General features: G+C 34.0%; 4 protein-coding genes across 8 annotated transcripts; 1 reads left to right on the top strand and 3 right to left on the bottom strand.

Moving 5' to 3' along the window:
• Positions 1–1,728: 1,728 nt before the first annotated feature.
• On the top strand, positions 1,729–2,282 carry LOC6562313. Its single transcript, XM_001989279.3, has 3 exons — positions 1,729–1,845; positions 1,914–2,031; positions 2,105–2,282. Exons 1-3 carry the CDS (start codon positions 1,749–1,751, stop codon positions 2,223–2,225), a joined length of 336 nt encoding a protein of 111 aa, XP_001989315.1. The 5' UTR covers positions 1,729–1,748; the 3' UTR covers positions 2,226–2,282.
• A 2,032-nt stretch (positions 2,283–4,314) lies between these two features.
• Positions 4,315–8,352, bottom strand: LOC6562314. 4 transcript variants are annotated; one of them, XM_032736000.2, is made up of 3 exons: positions 8,040–8,281; positions 4,458–4,556; positions 4,315–4,385 (listed from the first exon to the last, which is right to left on the bottom strand). In XM_032736000.2, the coding sequence occupies exons 1-3, from the start codon at positions 8,264–8,266 to the stop codon at positions 4,349–4,351; spliced, it is 363 nt and encodes a 120-aa protein (XP_032591891.1). In that variant the 5' UTR covers positions 8,267–8,281; the 3' UTR covers positions 4,315–4,348. The 4 variants fall into 4 exon arrangements, with proteins under 4 accessions (XP_032591891.1, XP_032591890.1, XP_001989316.1 ...); XM_032735999.2 differs by lacking the exon at positions 8,040–8,281 and adding an exon at positions 4,656–4,906; XM_032735998.2 differs by lacking the exons at positions 4,315–4,385; positions 4,458–4,556 and adding exons at positions 7,374–7,774; positions 7,847–7,948 and having other exon boundaries at positions 8,040–8,352.
• Positions 8,353–9,014: 662 nt separating this feature from the next.
• LOC116805292 lies at positions 9,015–9,737 on the bottom strand. Its single transcript, XM_032736372.2, has 3 exons — positions 9,566–9,737; positions 9,262–9,394; positions 9,015–9,191 (listed from the first exon to the last, which is right to left on the bottom strand). Exons 1-3 carry the CDS (start codon positions 9,657–9,659, stop codon positions 9,089–9,091), a joined length of 330 nt encoding a protein of 109 aa, XP_032592263.1. The 5' UTR covers positions 9,660–9,737; the 3' UTR covers positions 9,015–9,088.
• A 202-nt stretch (positions 9,738–9,939) lies between these two features.
• Positions 9,940–11,893, bottom strand: LOC116805303. Of its 2 annotated transcripts, XM_043214532.1 has the most exons (4): positions 11,715–11,893; positions 11,233–11,365; positions 10,064–10,102; positions 9,940–10,008 (listed from the first exon to the last, which is right to left on the bottom strand). In XM_043214532.1, the coding sequence occupies exons 1-4, from the start codon at positions 11,812–11,814 to the stop codon at positions 9,996–9,998; spliced, it is 285 nt and encodes a 94-aa protein (XP_043070467.1). In that variant the 5' UTR covers positions 11,815–11,893; the 3' UTR covers positions 9,940–9,995. The 2 variants fall into 2 exon arrangements, with proteins under 2 accessions (XP_043070467.1, XP_032592325.1); XM_032736434.1 differs by lacking the exons at positions 9,940–10,008; positions 10,064–10,102 and adding an exon at positions 10,946–11,170 and having other exon boundaries at positions 11,715–11,889.
• Between the last annotated feature and the right edge of the window lie 2,226 nt (positions 11,894–14,119).

Below are 14,119 nucleotides of genomic sequence, written 5' to 3'. Positions count from 1 at the left end.
TGCAAAGTAGTTCCTCAGTTGTAAACTTAATTTGCTGCAGGCAGTACAAATTTCCTAGATCGGATCACTATATCATAAAGCTGTCAGCGGAACAATCAGTCGAAAGTTGACTTCTTGTATGAAAAACATTCTTAATTACCACGATATCCAGGACCAAACTGGCTAGATGATGCTTAAAATGAAATCTAAGGAATTGTCAATAATGGACTACTCTTTACTACACTGTCTTAAGTCTCCCATAGCTCTTCTATCGGTAAGGGTATTGAAATTTCGGCGGGTCTAAGTTTCTTCTGTTCCTTCTTTGGTTTTGCTTCTTTTATTATTATTTTTTGCGCGTGCCTTGGCAAAGTTTGCGGCTCGGTTTATGTACGAAGCTCGGTCTCGAATTTTGTAGCCTTCTGACCAACATTACCTTCACCTTTTCAGCATATATATATATATATATATTTTTGTATATATATATATATACATATATATGTATATTTGTGTATATATATCAACTGGCTGGCACAAGAGGTCACCCAAAAACAGTTGCCTGCTTGCCTGCCAATTTACAGATGTTGTGTGTCCGTAAGTTTGTGTTGTGTACACACGAATTTTACACACACACACACACCACATAGACACACACACAACGCACACATTTATATATGCATGTTTTTGTAGGCTTAAACTTTTGCAGCACACTAAAATTGTAATATTCACTTTTTAGCTGAGTTTGCCCATTTGCTCACTCTAAAAAACTTACTGCGGTCTTTGCTCACATTTTCACTACAATTTCTTTTTCTTTTCTCTTTTGGGTGCAACTTTGTTTCTTTTCATGGTCTGAGGTTTGTGCTGGTATCACAAGAAAAAGAAGTACTTTTTTATTTATTTATTTAAGGAGATATACTATGCACAAGTATGCAACTGAAGTGTGGAGAGAATGTCTTGACATATAGCGTGTGTGCTTCTAACGGGGCTTTAAACTTAGCGAAACCTGTTACAAACAATTAAGAATGTTCTAGACGGAAGATCATAACTAGGCGATACCCTGTACCTAACTTTTTTTTTATCTCTAAAAGTGTTTTGTGTATTATCCAGTAATTCTTAACTCAATCCTGATGAAATTTTTGCAGCTGATCAATGCTGAATTAATATATGAAAAAATGACTGCATAATATTAAATTTAACTCGGAAATCAGATTATTTTTGGCGAATATACGAAATGAGAATTTTGTTCGAAGTTTATTGCAATTTATTTGTATGTTTTAGTGCAGTATTGATATAGGTACATACATAGCACTGAACATAACTTTAAAAAATATGTTTTATTACATTTCATTAAATATATTACCGGAATAATATTATATTAAAAACATGTATACTTAAAAATAGATTTTTCATTGTAAATAGATTTTTATCGATGTTGGAGAAACGGAGTAGCTTAAAGTCCCTGAAATCAGTTTATTCTTAAAGAGAAACTTGCCTAAATTGACTCAGCTTTTGATGCTAATCAATAATATATATATTCCATATGCTAAATTGCATATAGGGTATAATAAATGTGCTAATCACTGTCAATATTGTTAGAAACAATCAGAGAGATTAAAGATTTGCTCAAGTGATAATAAGCAGCTTAGCTAATGAGATAATCAAATAGAAACGAGTTTGTTACGAGGCACTCAAAACACAAGTTGCATCTTGCGACAGCTATAAATACGATTCTGAACAAAACTTAGATAGTCAAAACGACTTCAGCTGTTAAGATGAGAACTGTTTCCCTAACAATTTGCCTGCTGGCTGCTTTTTTGCTCAGCGCCGATGTCCTTGCTGCCGTATCCCGTGGCAACTTTAAGGATGCTGGTGCGTAGAACTTGTAGTGAAGTCTTCAGCTATATATCTATATGTGTATATATATATATATTTTAAAGCTCATCCGGGCAAATGTGTGATTAATGCCGATACCATTTTGAGTGAGGGTGAAACGAAAACAGACTCAAATTGCCAGCTCATCTCTTGTCATGCTAATGGCGATGCCAGTTTCTCCTCGTGAGTTGCCCACGCTCCAAATATCCTTAAATATATTATAAAATATATGTATATATATCTATTCTCTATATAGTTGTGGTGTTAAGGGCGCGCCTGATCCCTGCAAGATTGGCGATAAAAAGTATCCCAAGGCGGAATATCCCAAGTGTTGTATCAATGTCCTCCATTGTCCCGATGGAGATAAGGAACTTTAAGCAATCTATTAATTTTCTTTGATTTACAAATAAATACTGCATATAAATCGCTCAAAATATATTCAGCTTATCATTTTTATTTTTATTATTATCGTCCATTTCTAATACCCAGCTATTTAGCGCAAATCAAACATCATTAATCGAAACAGCTTCAACTTCAAGCCACAAGTAATTAAAGGAAGTGGTTTCTAATTGCTAATTGGCTAAAGTCAATGAAGGTTATAACAAACACACACACACACATACGGCTTAAGGTCATGAATTTACACACACAAAAATACCATTTACCCTTTGCCATATCTCATAAATGAGTCTTTGCGAGCTTTAATTAGTTTCAGTTAAATGCACTGCATCATTTACAGCGTTCTGTGTGTGTGTGTGTGTGTGTAGTGTGTGTGTAGTGTATGTGTGTGTGTACCTTGTGGCAGTGTTGTAAGTGAGTTTAAAGTGCAATTGTCTGAGATTCAGGGTTAAAAAAAGATAAAACCGCTAAATTAGAGACACCGAAGTTAATATACCCTTCTAGAACATACTCAACATGTTTTCATTATGAATAAAACAATCAACCTATAAATACTGCCTATGACAGCTATATGATAATGCTTTTCGATCCGTTATAAGTATATTTATAATATATATAAATCAGTCAATAAATAATATTCCATCAAAATCATTTTAAGACTGAGCAACGAGTTTGAATAGAAAAATACAGACCGATTGGCATGGCTATATCGACACGATTAGTGATGCTGATCAAGAATACATATCAATAGATATTATATTATTCAAGTAATTAAGCCTAAATAATTTAATTTTGCTTGAAATAATTAAGAAATTAAGTAGTAGTTGTAATATCCAAGAACATAAATTACATGTCCACTTAATACACCGATTCTCTAATTAATATTTTCCTGAAAAGAGCAGCAGCAATTTAAATAAACCGTAATTGCTGTTAATGAAATCCTTAGGTCAAAGTTTAACTTATTTATGGCATCGATTTGGTTGCTGTGACCTTAAATCGAATACCAAATAATATTTAAAATAAGGTCAAACTGCAGTTGAACAAAAGTGGGTGACAGCAATTCAAAGGGAAACACACACAGCGACACACACACATACTTCGAGAGACAGCTGGCAATTAGTGTTGTGGGTGCGGTTTCAGTTTCAGTTTCAGTTTCAGCCTGGCTGCTTTTATCTTTCCGCTTGCAGATTTTCGCTTATTGTTGTTGATGGCTTTTCGGGGGTCTCTTTTGGTCGCATGTCGCATGACAACAGAAATCGCCAGTCATAACGCCTATTTAGGTCTAAGCGTCCCATCCCAAAACAAAACTCGACCCTTGCTCGTAAAAAATAATAAACAAACGCCAGTTGAGCACGCCAAGTCAAATAAAGTAAGAAAGTAGCACATAATAATCTTACGACTTGATCTCACAAAATAAGTAGCCATAAGTATGACAAACTTACTTATAAGTTATGACACCACAACTAACTTCAGCCAAGTCAATTTACGATGTGCTCACACAAATTGAGATATTCTTTCTATCTTTGTTTGATTCTATCTGATGCCACTAATTTCTATCAAATTGGGGTGTTCCATTTAAAGATGCAGTTTGACACACTTTGCCTGAAACTCAAAACACTTTATTGGACAACAAATATTAAATGTTTGCTACAATTATCAGGCGTTCATTTATTAGAGTAGGTTAATGAAATATTTATATATTTAGATTCCAGTAAGTCTTATAACATTATGCATGTATTATGGATTAATAATATCGCTTTCTGTAACTGATTCTTTACAAAATTTTGAATTTCTATACCAGTTGTGAATTTCCGTAATGTGGTTCTGATTAGATGACCTGATTTTTTGACTAGTATTTAATAAATTCAATTAATTATTTTCCGGTTCGTTATCGTTGTATAACGATTAACTATATATATTCCTGTAAATTGTTCCTTAAAAAATGTTAAATTTTATTAAAGTTGCGGTTCCGGTTCCGATTTGACTAGGTTGAATAAATTAAAGTTGTGTTCCTCAAACTTTGATTGAAAAACATATGTCGAATATATATATAGAGATGCATTTCAGTGTGATGATATTTTGTGCTTAGACAGTTTTATTTTTAGATGTTCGATTCATGTTTCTGTGTAGCACAATCGCTAGAAAAACAACCACACAAAATATATTTTGTATATTGAAAAAAAACAACCAGACCAGATTATTCACATTACTTGGGACAGATTACTTCGCGTTCACAACAGTCGGGATAGTCGGCATCGGGGAATTTCACGGCACCAAATGTACAGCCTTCAATGCTAACGACACCGCAACTGTAAAATATGATAATAAAATAATAATAATAATAATAGAATATATATGTATCAATTAAAGATCAAGTGGGAGTTTTAGATATATGTATTTAAACTCACGTATGAATTTCAGCCATGCTGTCATTTTCACAGATAATGCGCGCGCAGTCCATATCGGGATATTTGGCCTTGTCTCCCGGATTCATGATGAGATTTGCATTGACGTAGCACTTGCCGGGATGTGCATCATTCTTGAACTCGCCACGCGAGACAGCTGCCTCAGTTTGCGGCACGCTGAACGCCGCCAGCAGCAGCATCAGTAAAATTCCGTTCAAAAATAAATTCATCTTTACGTGGCGCACTCAAAATGTTGACTGATTCACAGCTAAACTGCCAGCTGGTGGCGAGCTATTTTTCCGTAGAGCCATGCAGTTTCCGTCCCAAACAAGGGGGCCATGGGTCAAACAGGTTTCAGATTGCGTCAGTTTATTTGTTTGTTTACTATGAGTTTGGTTGGAAATATTAGCGAGGGTTGTAAATAGTGTAGGAGTATTAAGTACTAGCTCATACTGAGGCGTTTACTTGCTTAATGACTGAGTATATAATAAACAACTGAAATTGACATAGTTGAGACAACTCGACTGGGAGATATCCTAAACCCAGTAGGATTGCTGAAAGTGATGGACTCCAAATCAATAACAACAGGTCAGAGTGTATACATATATATGAATTGGAAGATAATATCTCTACAATTGTGCACTTTATTGCTATCGGTAATCGATTTGTATCGATTTGTTGAGAAACTGGGAAAGATAACAATAAAATAAAATAAACCAATTTTTAATGTGTTAATGCGTATAAAAAGCTTCATGTTTTTATGTAGCACTTAAATTAAGAATTGCTCATAATTAATTGTCATTGGTAAAGTGTCATCTATTAAAACTAATTACCAAATTCCAAATGTTGATTATCAAATACAAATTTAAAATTAATTAACTATTAAAACAGAAGAAAATTACTTACAATATCAATAACACAAATTAATTATATTGTTTCCAATTTATTATGATGATAAACCATGATCAATGAGATATTTCGTTTGAAAATTGTTTAGGTTTCTAGCAAGGCATCGGAAGTGGCAACTTTATCTATTTAAATTTAGAACTGATAGTGAAATTGAACGATTTTTTTTAAAACCAGTTACAGTTAGGTACACTTGGTTCCATTAAACTTTACCAAACACATATAAAAAACGATCCTGGTTAATTAATTAATACTTATGACGGTTAACTATTTTTAAAACTTCCCCACAAGTGTTTTTTTTTGGAAAATTACAATACAATTCCACTTATTGTTGCCGATAAGTACATAATTGCAAGGTATGACAAAATTCAACTATATAGAAATATGATTATTCAGTCTATGAGTCTTATGAATATATATATGAATTTATTGAATTGATAAGAAACGAAAATAAAAACAAGCAATTTGAAGCTCAATATTAAATATTAAAATTAGATTTAATTAGGCATTTTTACTTGATTCTAAGTACAATGGATTTGACAATTAACAGCAAGCCAAGCCAAATAAAAATAACGTTTAATTAATTTAGATAACGTTCACAGCAATCAGGATAGTCAGTATTGGGGTCTTGTATTGGCTTGTATCAAATACACAGAGAGGATTTTGCTTCAATTTACCGCAACTGTAAGATAAAAAAAAATATTATATGTATATATATATGTATTAGCCGACCTGTGTATTTGAACGATCCATATCAGGATGTTTGGCTGTCTCGCGCAGATTCAGGATGAGATTTCTCAGGATGTGCGGCATCTTTGAACTTGCTACGCGACGCAGCCATAGTTTGTGGCACGAATAATGCCGCCAGCAGCAATGAAAAAATTCATCTTTACATGGAGCCTGATTCACGGCTAGAGTTTTTGAATGTCAGCTAGTTGTGGCAGTGAGGCAATGAGAAGGTATTATAACTCTACTTAATTATTTGAATAATTCAAATTAATTAGGCTAAGCTACTTGAATAATTCAAGTTATTTTCGCTTGAAATAATGAAGTAATTAAGTAGTAATTATGTTAATATCCAAGAACATAAATTACATGTCCAAATAATACACTGAGTCTCTGTTTAATGTTTCCTGAAAGGAGCAGCAACAATTTAAATAAGTTTCACTTATTTATGGCAACGATTTGGTTGATGAGACTGTTGTGTAGTCGAACTGCAGTTGAATAAAAATGGGCGACACCAATTCAAAGGGAAACACACACAGCGACACACACACATACTTCGAGAGACAGCTGGCAATTAGTGTTGTGGGTGCGGTTTCAGTTTCAGTTTCAGTTTCAGCCTGGCTGCTTTTATCTTTCCGCTTGCAGATTTTCGCTTATTGTTGTTGATGGCTTTTCGGGGGTCTCTTTTGGTCGCATGTCGCATGACAACAGAAATCGCCAGTCATAACGCCTATTTAGGTCTAAGCGTCCCATCCCAAAACAAAACTCGACCCTTGCTCGTAAAAAATAATAAACAAACGCCAGTTGAGCACGCCAAGTCAAATAAAGTAAGAAAGTAGCACATAATAATCTTACGACTTGATCTCACAAAATAAGTAGCCATAAGTATGACAAACTTACTTATAAGTTATGACACCACAACTAACTTCAGCCAAGTCAATTTACGATGTGCTCACACAAATTGAGATATTCTTTCTATCTTTGTTTGATTCTATCTGATGGCACTAATTTCCATCAAATTGGGGTGTTCCATTTAAAGATGCAGTTTGACACACTTTGCATGAAACTCAAAACACTTTATTAGACAATAAATATTAAATGTTTGCTATAATTATCAGGCGTTCATTTTTTAGAGTAGGCTAATCAAATATTTATATATTTAGATTCCAGTAAGTCTTATAACATTATGCATGTATTATGGATTAATAATATCGCTTTCTGTAACTGATTTTTGAATTTCTACACCAATTGTGAATTTCCATAATGTGGAGGTTTCGGTTCTGATTAGATGACCTGATTAGTTGTAGAACAATCATTGAGTTTTGTGTTTCTTAAACTTTGATTGAGAAACATATGTCGAATATATATATAGAGATGCATTTCAGTGTGATGATATTTTGTGCTTAGACAGTTTTATTTTAAGATGTTCCATTCATGTTTCTGTGCACAATCGCTAGAAAAACATGTTCCATTCATATTTCTCTTCATCGCTAAAAACACAACCACACAAAATATATTTTGTATATTGAAGGCAGACAATCTGGCGAGATTATTCACATTACTTGGGACAGATTACGTCACGTTCACAGCATTTGGGAAAGTCGGTATCAGGGGAATTTCGTGCAACATATTTACAGCCAGGGGGTACGAATATGTCATTGCAGCTGTAAAATATAATATTCAACGTATAGAATTTATATATATAAATCAAAGATCAAGTGAGAGTTTTAGATATACATATGTATTTAAACTCACGTATGAATTTCAGCCATGCTGTTATATTGACAGATAATGCGTGCGCAATCCAAATCGGGATATTTGGCCGTGTCTCCCCGATTCATGATGAGATTTGCATTGACGTAGCACTTGTCGAGATGTGCCTCATTCCAGTACCCGCGTATGCTGACATTTGCCTCAGTTTGCGGCACGTTGAACACCGCCAGCAGCAGCATCAGTAAAATTCCGTTCAAAAATATATTCATCTTTACGTGGCACACTCAAAATGTTGACTGATTCACAGCTAAACTGCCAACTACTTTTTGTGAAGAGGCTTTCTGATTGCATCCCAAACAAGGGGCAAAGGGTCAGACAGGTTTCAATATACCTATGATAATGAACCATTTTTTTTAAAAGGTAAAGTTTCAACATTCCTCCATTATTTGTTGTTTATAAGCATGGACTGCTGATAAGTACATAATCGCTAGCTATGACAAAATTCACCTTTTAATAAATATGATTATTCAGACTATGAATATGTAGATGAATTTTGAACTTATTTCATTTGAGTCATTTCCGTTTATTGAATTGATAAGAATCGAAAATAAAAACATGCAATTTGAAGTTCAATATTAAATATTAAAATGAAATTTAAATTATCGTCATTATATTGATTTTAAGTAAACGGGATATTTAAGCCAACTAGGCTCTATTATGCACAGATTAGATAACGTTCACAGCAATCGGCATTGGGGTCTACCCTTGTATCAAACACACAGAGGATCTGGCTTAAGTTTACCGCAACTGTAAAATAAAAAATATATAAAAAATGAGATTTCAGTCAGGAAGATCAAGGCTTAAACTGCTGGTAATTATATAAAAATATGACCAATTCCACTTTGAATAAGTAAAAACTTTTGTTGCCAAAATATATATACATTTTGACTTTACTTTCCACAAAAACTTTTGCTTTAAAATGATTACTACAGATTGCTGTGTGTTCTACTTATTTAATTTAGTTCTATACAGAAAAAAAAGAATGAAATAAATAGCACACTTAAAAGCTAAGTGACAAGAAATTTGAAAATTCAATCACATCGAATAAAACGCTTGCAGCAATGAGGAAATTCCGAGTCCCAGTTCTTGAATCTTGCGTAGCGACAATCATTTGGAGGTGGCACATAATCACAACTGATATATGACAGATGGATATATTATGATATAATCAAAGATTAGATTAGTTGATGATTAATTCACATACGTTTGCAGCATGCCCCACCCATCGCCCATGCAAAAGATTCGAGTGCAGGGCAGCGATTCCAACTTGACGGATTCAGCGAATTTTAGCAGCACTACGGAGGTGCCCATGTCCACAACACAGCGACCAGGATAAGCTAGATATGGGCTTATTATTTATAATAGAAATTAATTTAAAAATATACAAGATAATAAATCGGTTCCGGTGCATAAATGTAATGAATTTGTTTTACTTTTTCGTTACCCGGTTTTTGTTTATTATATACTTTTATACATATAGAAAAAGTCTGCAAAAATTTCACACTTACCAATATCGCCATAGTTGTTTAATGCGTTTAAGGCTTGAGTCTGAGTAAAGCACTCGAACAACAGAAAAATGATCACAGCTCTCAAAATAAACATATTGTGTAGTGTAGTTCAGGAAGATATATGTCTGTATTATAATCCACAGCCTGCTTAGTTAGCTACAGATCACTCTACGTTTACAACATTGCGGATAAGGTAGCTCCACGTTGACATAGTCGCCAAAGCGGCATAACGCGGGAATACCGCTAATGGCGCCACAGCTATTAGTGGGAATTTCTTCATTTATATATCATATATATATATTTATCTATTTCGACCCACCTTTGAAATACTGTGACACCATTTGCGCCACACACAATTTGGCGGCATTCGTGCGTTGGATCTTTTATGGTGACGCCCTCATTCAGTATTAGCCTGGACGTAATCGCACACTTACCCGGAAAATCTATACGAATAAGGATATTATTTGGTCAGAGACTGCTTTCCTATATAGTACATACCTGCATTGCGATAAAGCGCTATCCATTCGGCTGCTTGAACTACAATTGATCCAAATGCGATTAAAATTACAATAAGTAATTTCATTTTGCAGCTAAAAACTACAACAATATAAGTTAAGCAATTATTTTAAAATGACAGAGTTTTAAAGATGTGCTAGGCTTACAAGAAACATATATATTAAAATAAATAAGAGATACCTTAAAGTAGGTATAGTTAGAATAGATAGAGATGCCTGAAGAACTGTAGCTGATCCTTGGATTAAAATCGCATAAAATCTTAATTTTTCACATTAAATGATGTGAATTTATAAACTATCTAAAATGTTTTTGTTTATGTTTTATATTATTTGTTATGTACTATATACGAAAACATTGTTAATAGTTTCTAAATTCATATTCATAAAACTTGACCTTAAAATTAGTAAAAGAAAAACATGCATTTTAGAAATATACTTTCTAAATAAAGTTAAAATTGGAGCCAGTTTTCAAAAATTAATTGTGATTTTTTTCTGAGTGTAGCCCAACAGAGGAAGGACATCATGAAGAGATACATCTACTATGAGATTGACCTGACAAAAGCCCTGCGGCAATTCAATATGACCCTAGGTTATTTAAGCTATTATAAAGGTCAATATCAACAAAGTCCCTTCGGTATTGTGTGTGCTGAAAGTGAGAACGCTTAATTGTTTGATGGCGAAGGCAAAATGTAGATTGAGTTGGGTTATGTTAATTGATTTTCACAAACAGCTGAAATCCTTCAACCAATTCAGCAGATGTTTACAAATACATTCAACGACTCAGTATTCAGAAGTGAATAGCAATCGAAAGGTGATATTGAATACACTTTGTTACTCTTTCAAGCAGAAACTTTGTAGTATGTAATTAATATTCAATTAAAATACACTTTTTATTTAGCCACCTCTTCTTGATTTCAATTACGATTAATTTGACAATTAACAACAAAATATAAACTAATCCAAACTAAAATGGGATTTACTTTAAGCTAGATTGCAGTCAAGGGGAAGACGGCAGCAGTCGGGAAAGGTTGTATTAGCATTTTTAGATTCATTATATTTGCAGCCAGTGGGCAGATCTGCATTCTCACAACTGCACAAAAGTAATTCCTTAATGTAATTAAAAGTAATTAAAGGAAAAAGAAGACGACTTACGTGTAGACCAAAGCCCAACTAGCGCGACCGCAATAAATTTCAGCACATTTGCCCGGATAAGCCACAGTCTGATCACTATCGATTACCAATTGAACACCCTCAGGTGAAGACACAACACATTTATTGGGATGCTCTGTAGGGGTTAGAGGTTAACTATATGAACTAGTTGCAAGTTAAAGTATTACAGAAGTAAGATAACACTTAGACGAGGAGAGAAATTTAGACCCAAGTGAAAGAGGCACTTTCTTATACAATTAAACAGTTGACGGTGAATCTTTTGTAAGATAAAATTAAGATGAGTTTTTCTTTTTCTAAATATATCAAATATTAATTTATTAAAATGTATATATATTTATCCACGGTCTGCAAGGGATTGTAATCTTTGGCTTGTCTAAGATTGTCGTTTATAGTTGGTTGTTTATCAGTCGGAATTATAGTCTTGAGCATCCTTTCTCTTAATATTTATATATGCCACATCTTACCATCACTTTTAAATATGGCATGATAGGCACCAGCCTCGACACGTTGATGTTGCAACATCGCAATGAGCAACAGGATCAAACAGGCAATCAGCGGCGACATTTTTGTGTGTGATTTTCTTACATAAGTTGCTCAGCTGTTCAGTTGTGTGTTTTCAGGAAATTTTACTAACTGATTCAATTTACAATATGTGTGTGTCAGTGTTTGTGTATGTGTGTGTGTTAGTGTGTGTGTGTGTGTGAAATGCCTGCTTCGATTGCTGGCTGTCGATTTCATATGCACATTTTAATTAAAAGCATCAGCAGCAAGACTGACACAGAGACAAATACAGCTAAATCTACTGCTGCAGATACACTCATAGATGCGCAGATACATTTATCGAATATGTTAATCCCGTTATGTGCATGTTGCACACACACACACACACATAGACGAAGAACAACAGTTGCTGTCGCTCTTGTTGTCGTTGCATAATTCGATTAAGCAATGTTGACGCCCACTTGCCACGCCTCTCCCTTTAGTGTAAATATTTGCATTTGTGTGTGTGTCTGTCTCATTTTGATTGCTGCTTGTTGCTCTGTTTGCCACTCAGACATGCTCCCTCCCCCTCCATCCTCCTCCATCCACCTCCTCCGCTTGAGGCTGCCGTCTGCAATTATTTAGCTACCCAACAAGCCAAATGTAGACAAATTAGTGGCCATATAATTGATGCACCTGTGTGTCTGTGTGTGCTTTGTGTGTTTATACCTTGTACCCTGTAAAAGGGTTGAACAGGGGTATTACCAAAATAAAGGTTTAATTGACAACAGCGATTGATTTGAGAGAAGACACTCATCAGATTTGTTTATATTATAAACAGACAAACTTTATTTAATAACCCGTAAACGGTGCTGATATCATTAATAAATTTGTGATTCTTGTTTTAAGAATAATTTCTGAATATAAGAAAACATTTTTCTAAAAATTGGAAAGGCTCTAATTCGACAATCTCATAATTCCGATTCGGTTCGACACCCAGCTTTATTATTTTTATTCTTGCGCTAATCCATCCACATAAAAATATATCAATATGAAACACCAAATTAGATACACCAAATTTTATATACATGTTTATCACTTTATCATATGATGAATACTTTCTTAGATTTGAGTGAATACTTTCTTCAGTCAAGTTTCCCAATTTTGCTTACAGTTTTTGTTTCCATAACTACAAATTAATGTTACTACAGTTGACAGCTGACAGAGTAGCTGGCAGTCGTTCAGTGTCAATTAGACCAATATTATTTGTTTGTGTTTCATGTGTTTTCTGTTTGTGTTTGTAGTTGTTGTTATTGAGTGTTTAGTTGTGTTGTGCCAACCAAATGTAAATCCATTGCTGATGTTTTTGTTTTAGCTGCAAATACTTCTGACTACTTGCTCTGTTCTCCTCTCTCTCTCTGTCTTCTCTCTGCTCGTCTCGCTCTTCTCGCTGCTCTCTTCTCTCTTCTCTTGGGGTACTGTGGCAATCGCCACACGAACTTGATTACATTTGGCCATGCTGGCAATTAGGCTGGCGGCCTTCAATGTTTGCCAGCTGAAATTAATTGAATCGAACCGGCCTCAGCTGAGATTCAAATATGCAATTCTCCTCACTCCCAAGATGGAAGGCACATCTGTTTCTTTCGTTCGACTTTTTCTATTGTGTTTTTGGCTAAACAAAAGCGAATAGTTCTTGAAAAGTCGAAACCTCAAAATGTGGTGCACATCAAAATATACAAAGCGGAAATACAACAAAGGAAATGTAAAGAAAATTCTTACACATAAATATTGGTAATTTTTCGCATTTTATTCAAGTTGAAATTTGAACTTTTAAATAACCACATGTTGAATAAATAAATATGAAAATATTTGAAGGAAAACCATTTAAAAGCAATTTGCTATTATTAAACTTGCTTAAAATATGAACTCAACTCAATGAAATAATTTATTTAGCAATATATTCGTATTGAACTTGGCCAATATATAGACTCAACAGAATTACAAAATGTGCTTAGCTTGTATTGCTTTTGCTTTAATATGCTTTGCTTTATTAATGAATCGATTTTAATGGTTTTCTTTGTATCAGCGAAATAATAAAATATCAACTGAAATGACCATTAAAATTGTTGTTGTTTGTCTTTTTGGTATATATAGAAAATAGCCATAACTTTTAGCCAGCTCAGAGAGACGCATAAATTTAGCTGGATCGATAGACAGATACAGATTCAGATACAGATACAAAAGATGGTACAGAAACAGATGCCCAGATAAATGTATTTAAAATGTAATTCTTGCCTCATTTTGAATAAATAAATAAGAAAATATTTGAACAACTGATTGATGGAAAACTATTATTATTCAACTTACCTAAAATACTGAATCAATTTGA

Source organism: Drosophila grimshawi, unplaced genomic scaffold, assembly GCF_018153295.1.
Source record: "Drosophila grimshawi isolate 15287-2541.00 unplaced genomic scaffold, ASM1815329v1 contig_1377, whole genome shotgun sequence".
NCBI classification, from domain to species: domain Eukaryota; kingdom Metazoa; phylum Arthropoda; class Insecta; order Diptera; family Drosophilidae; genus Drosophila; species Drosophila grimshawi.
This window is presented reverse-complemented; position numbering and strand designations above follow the sequence as displayed.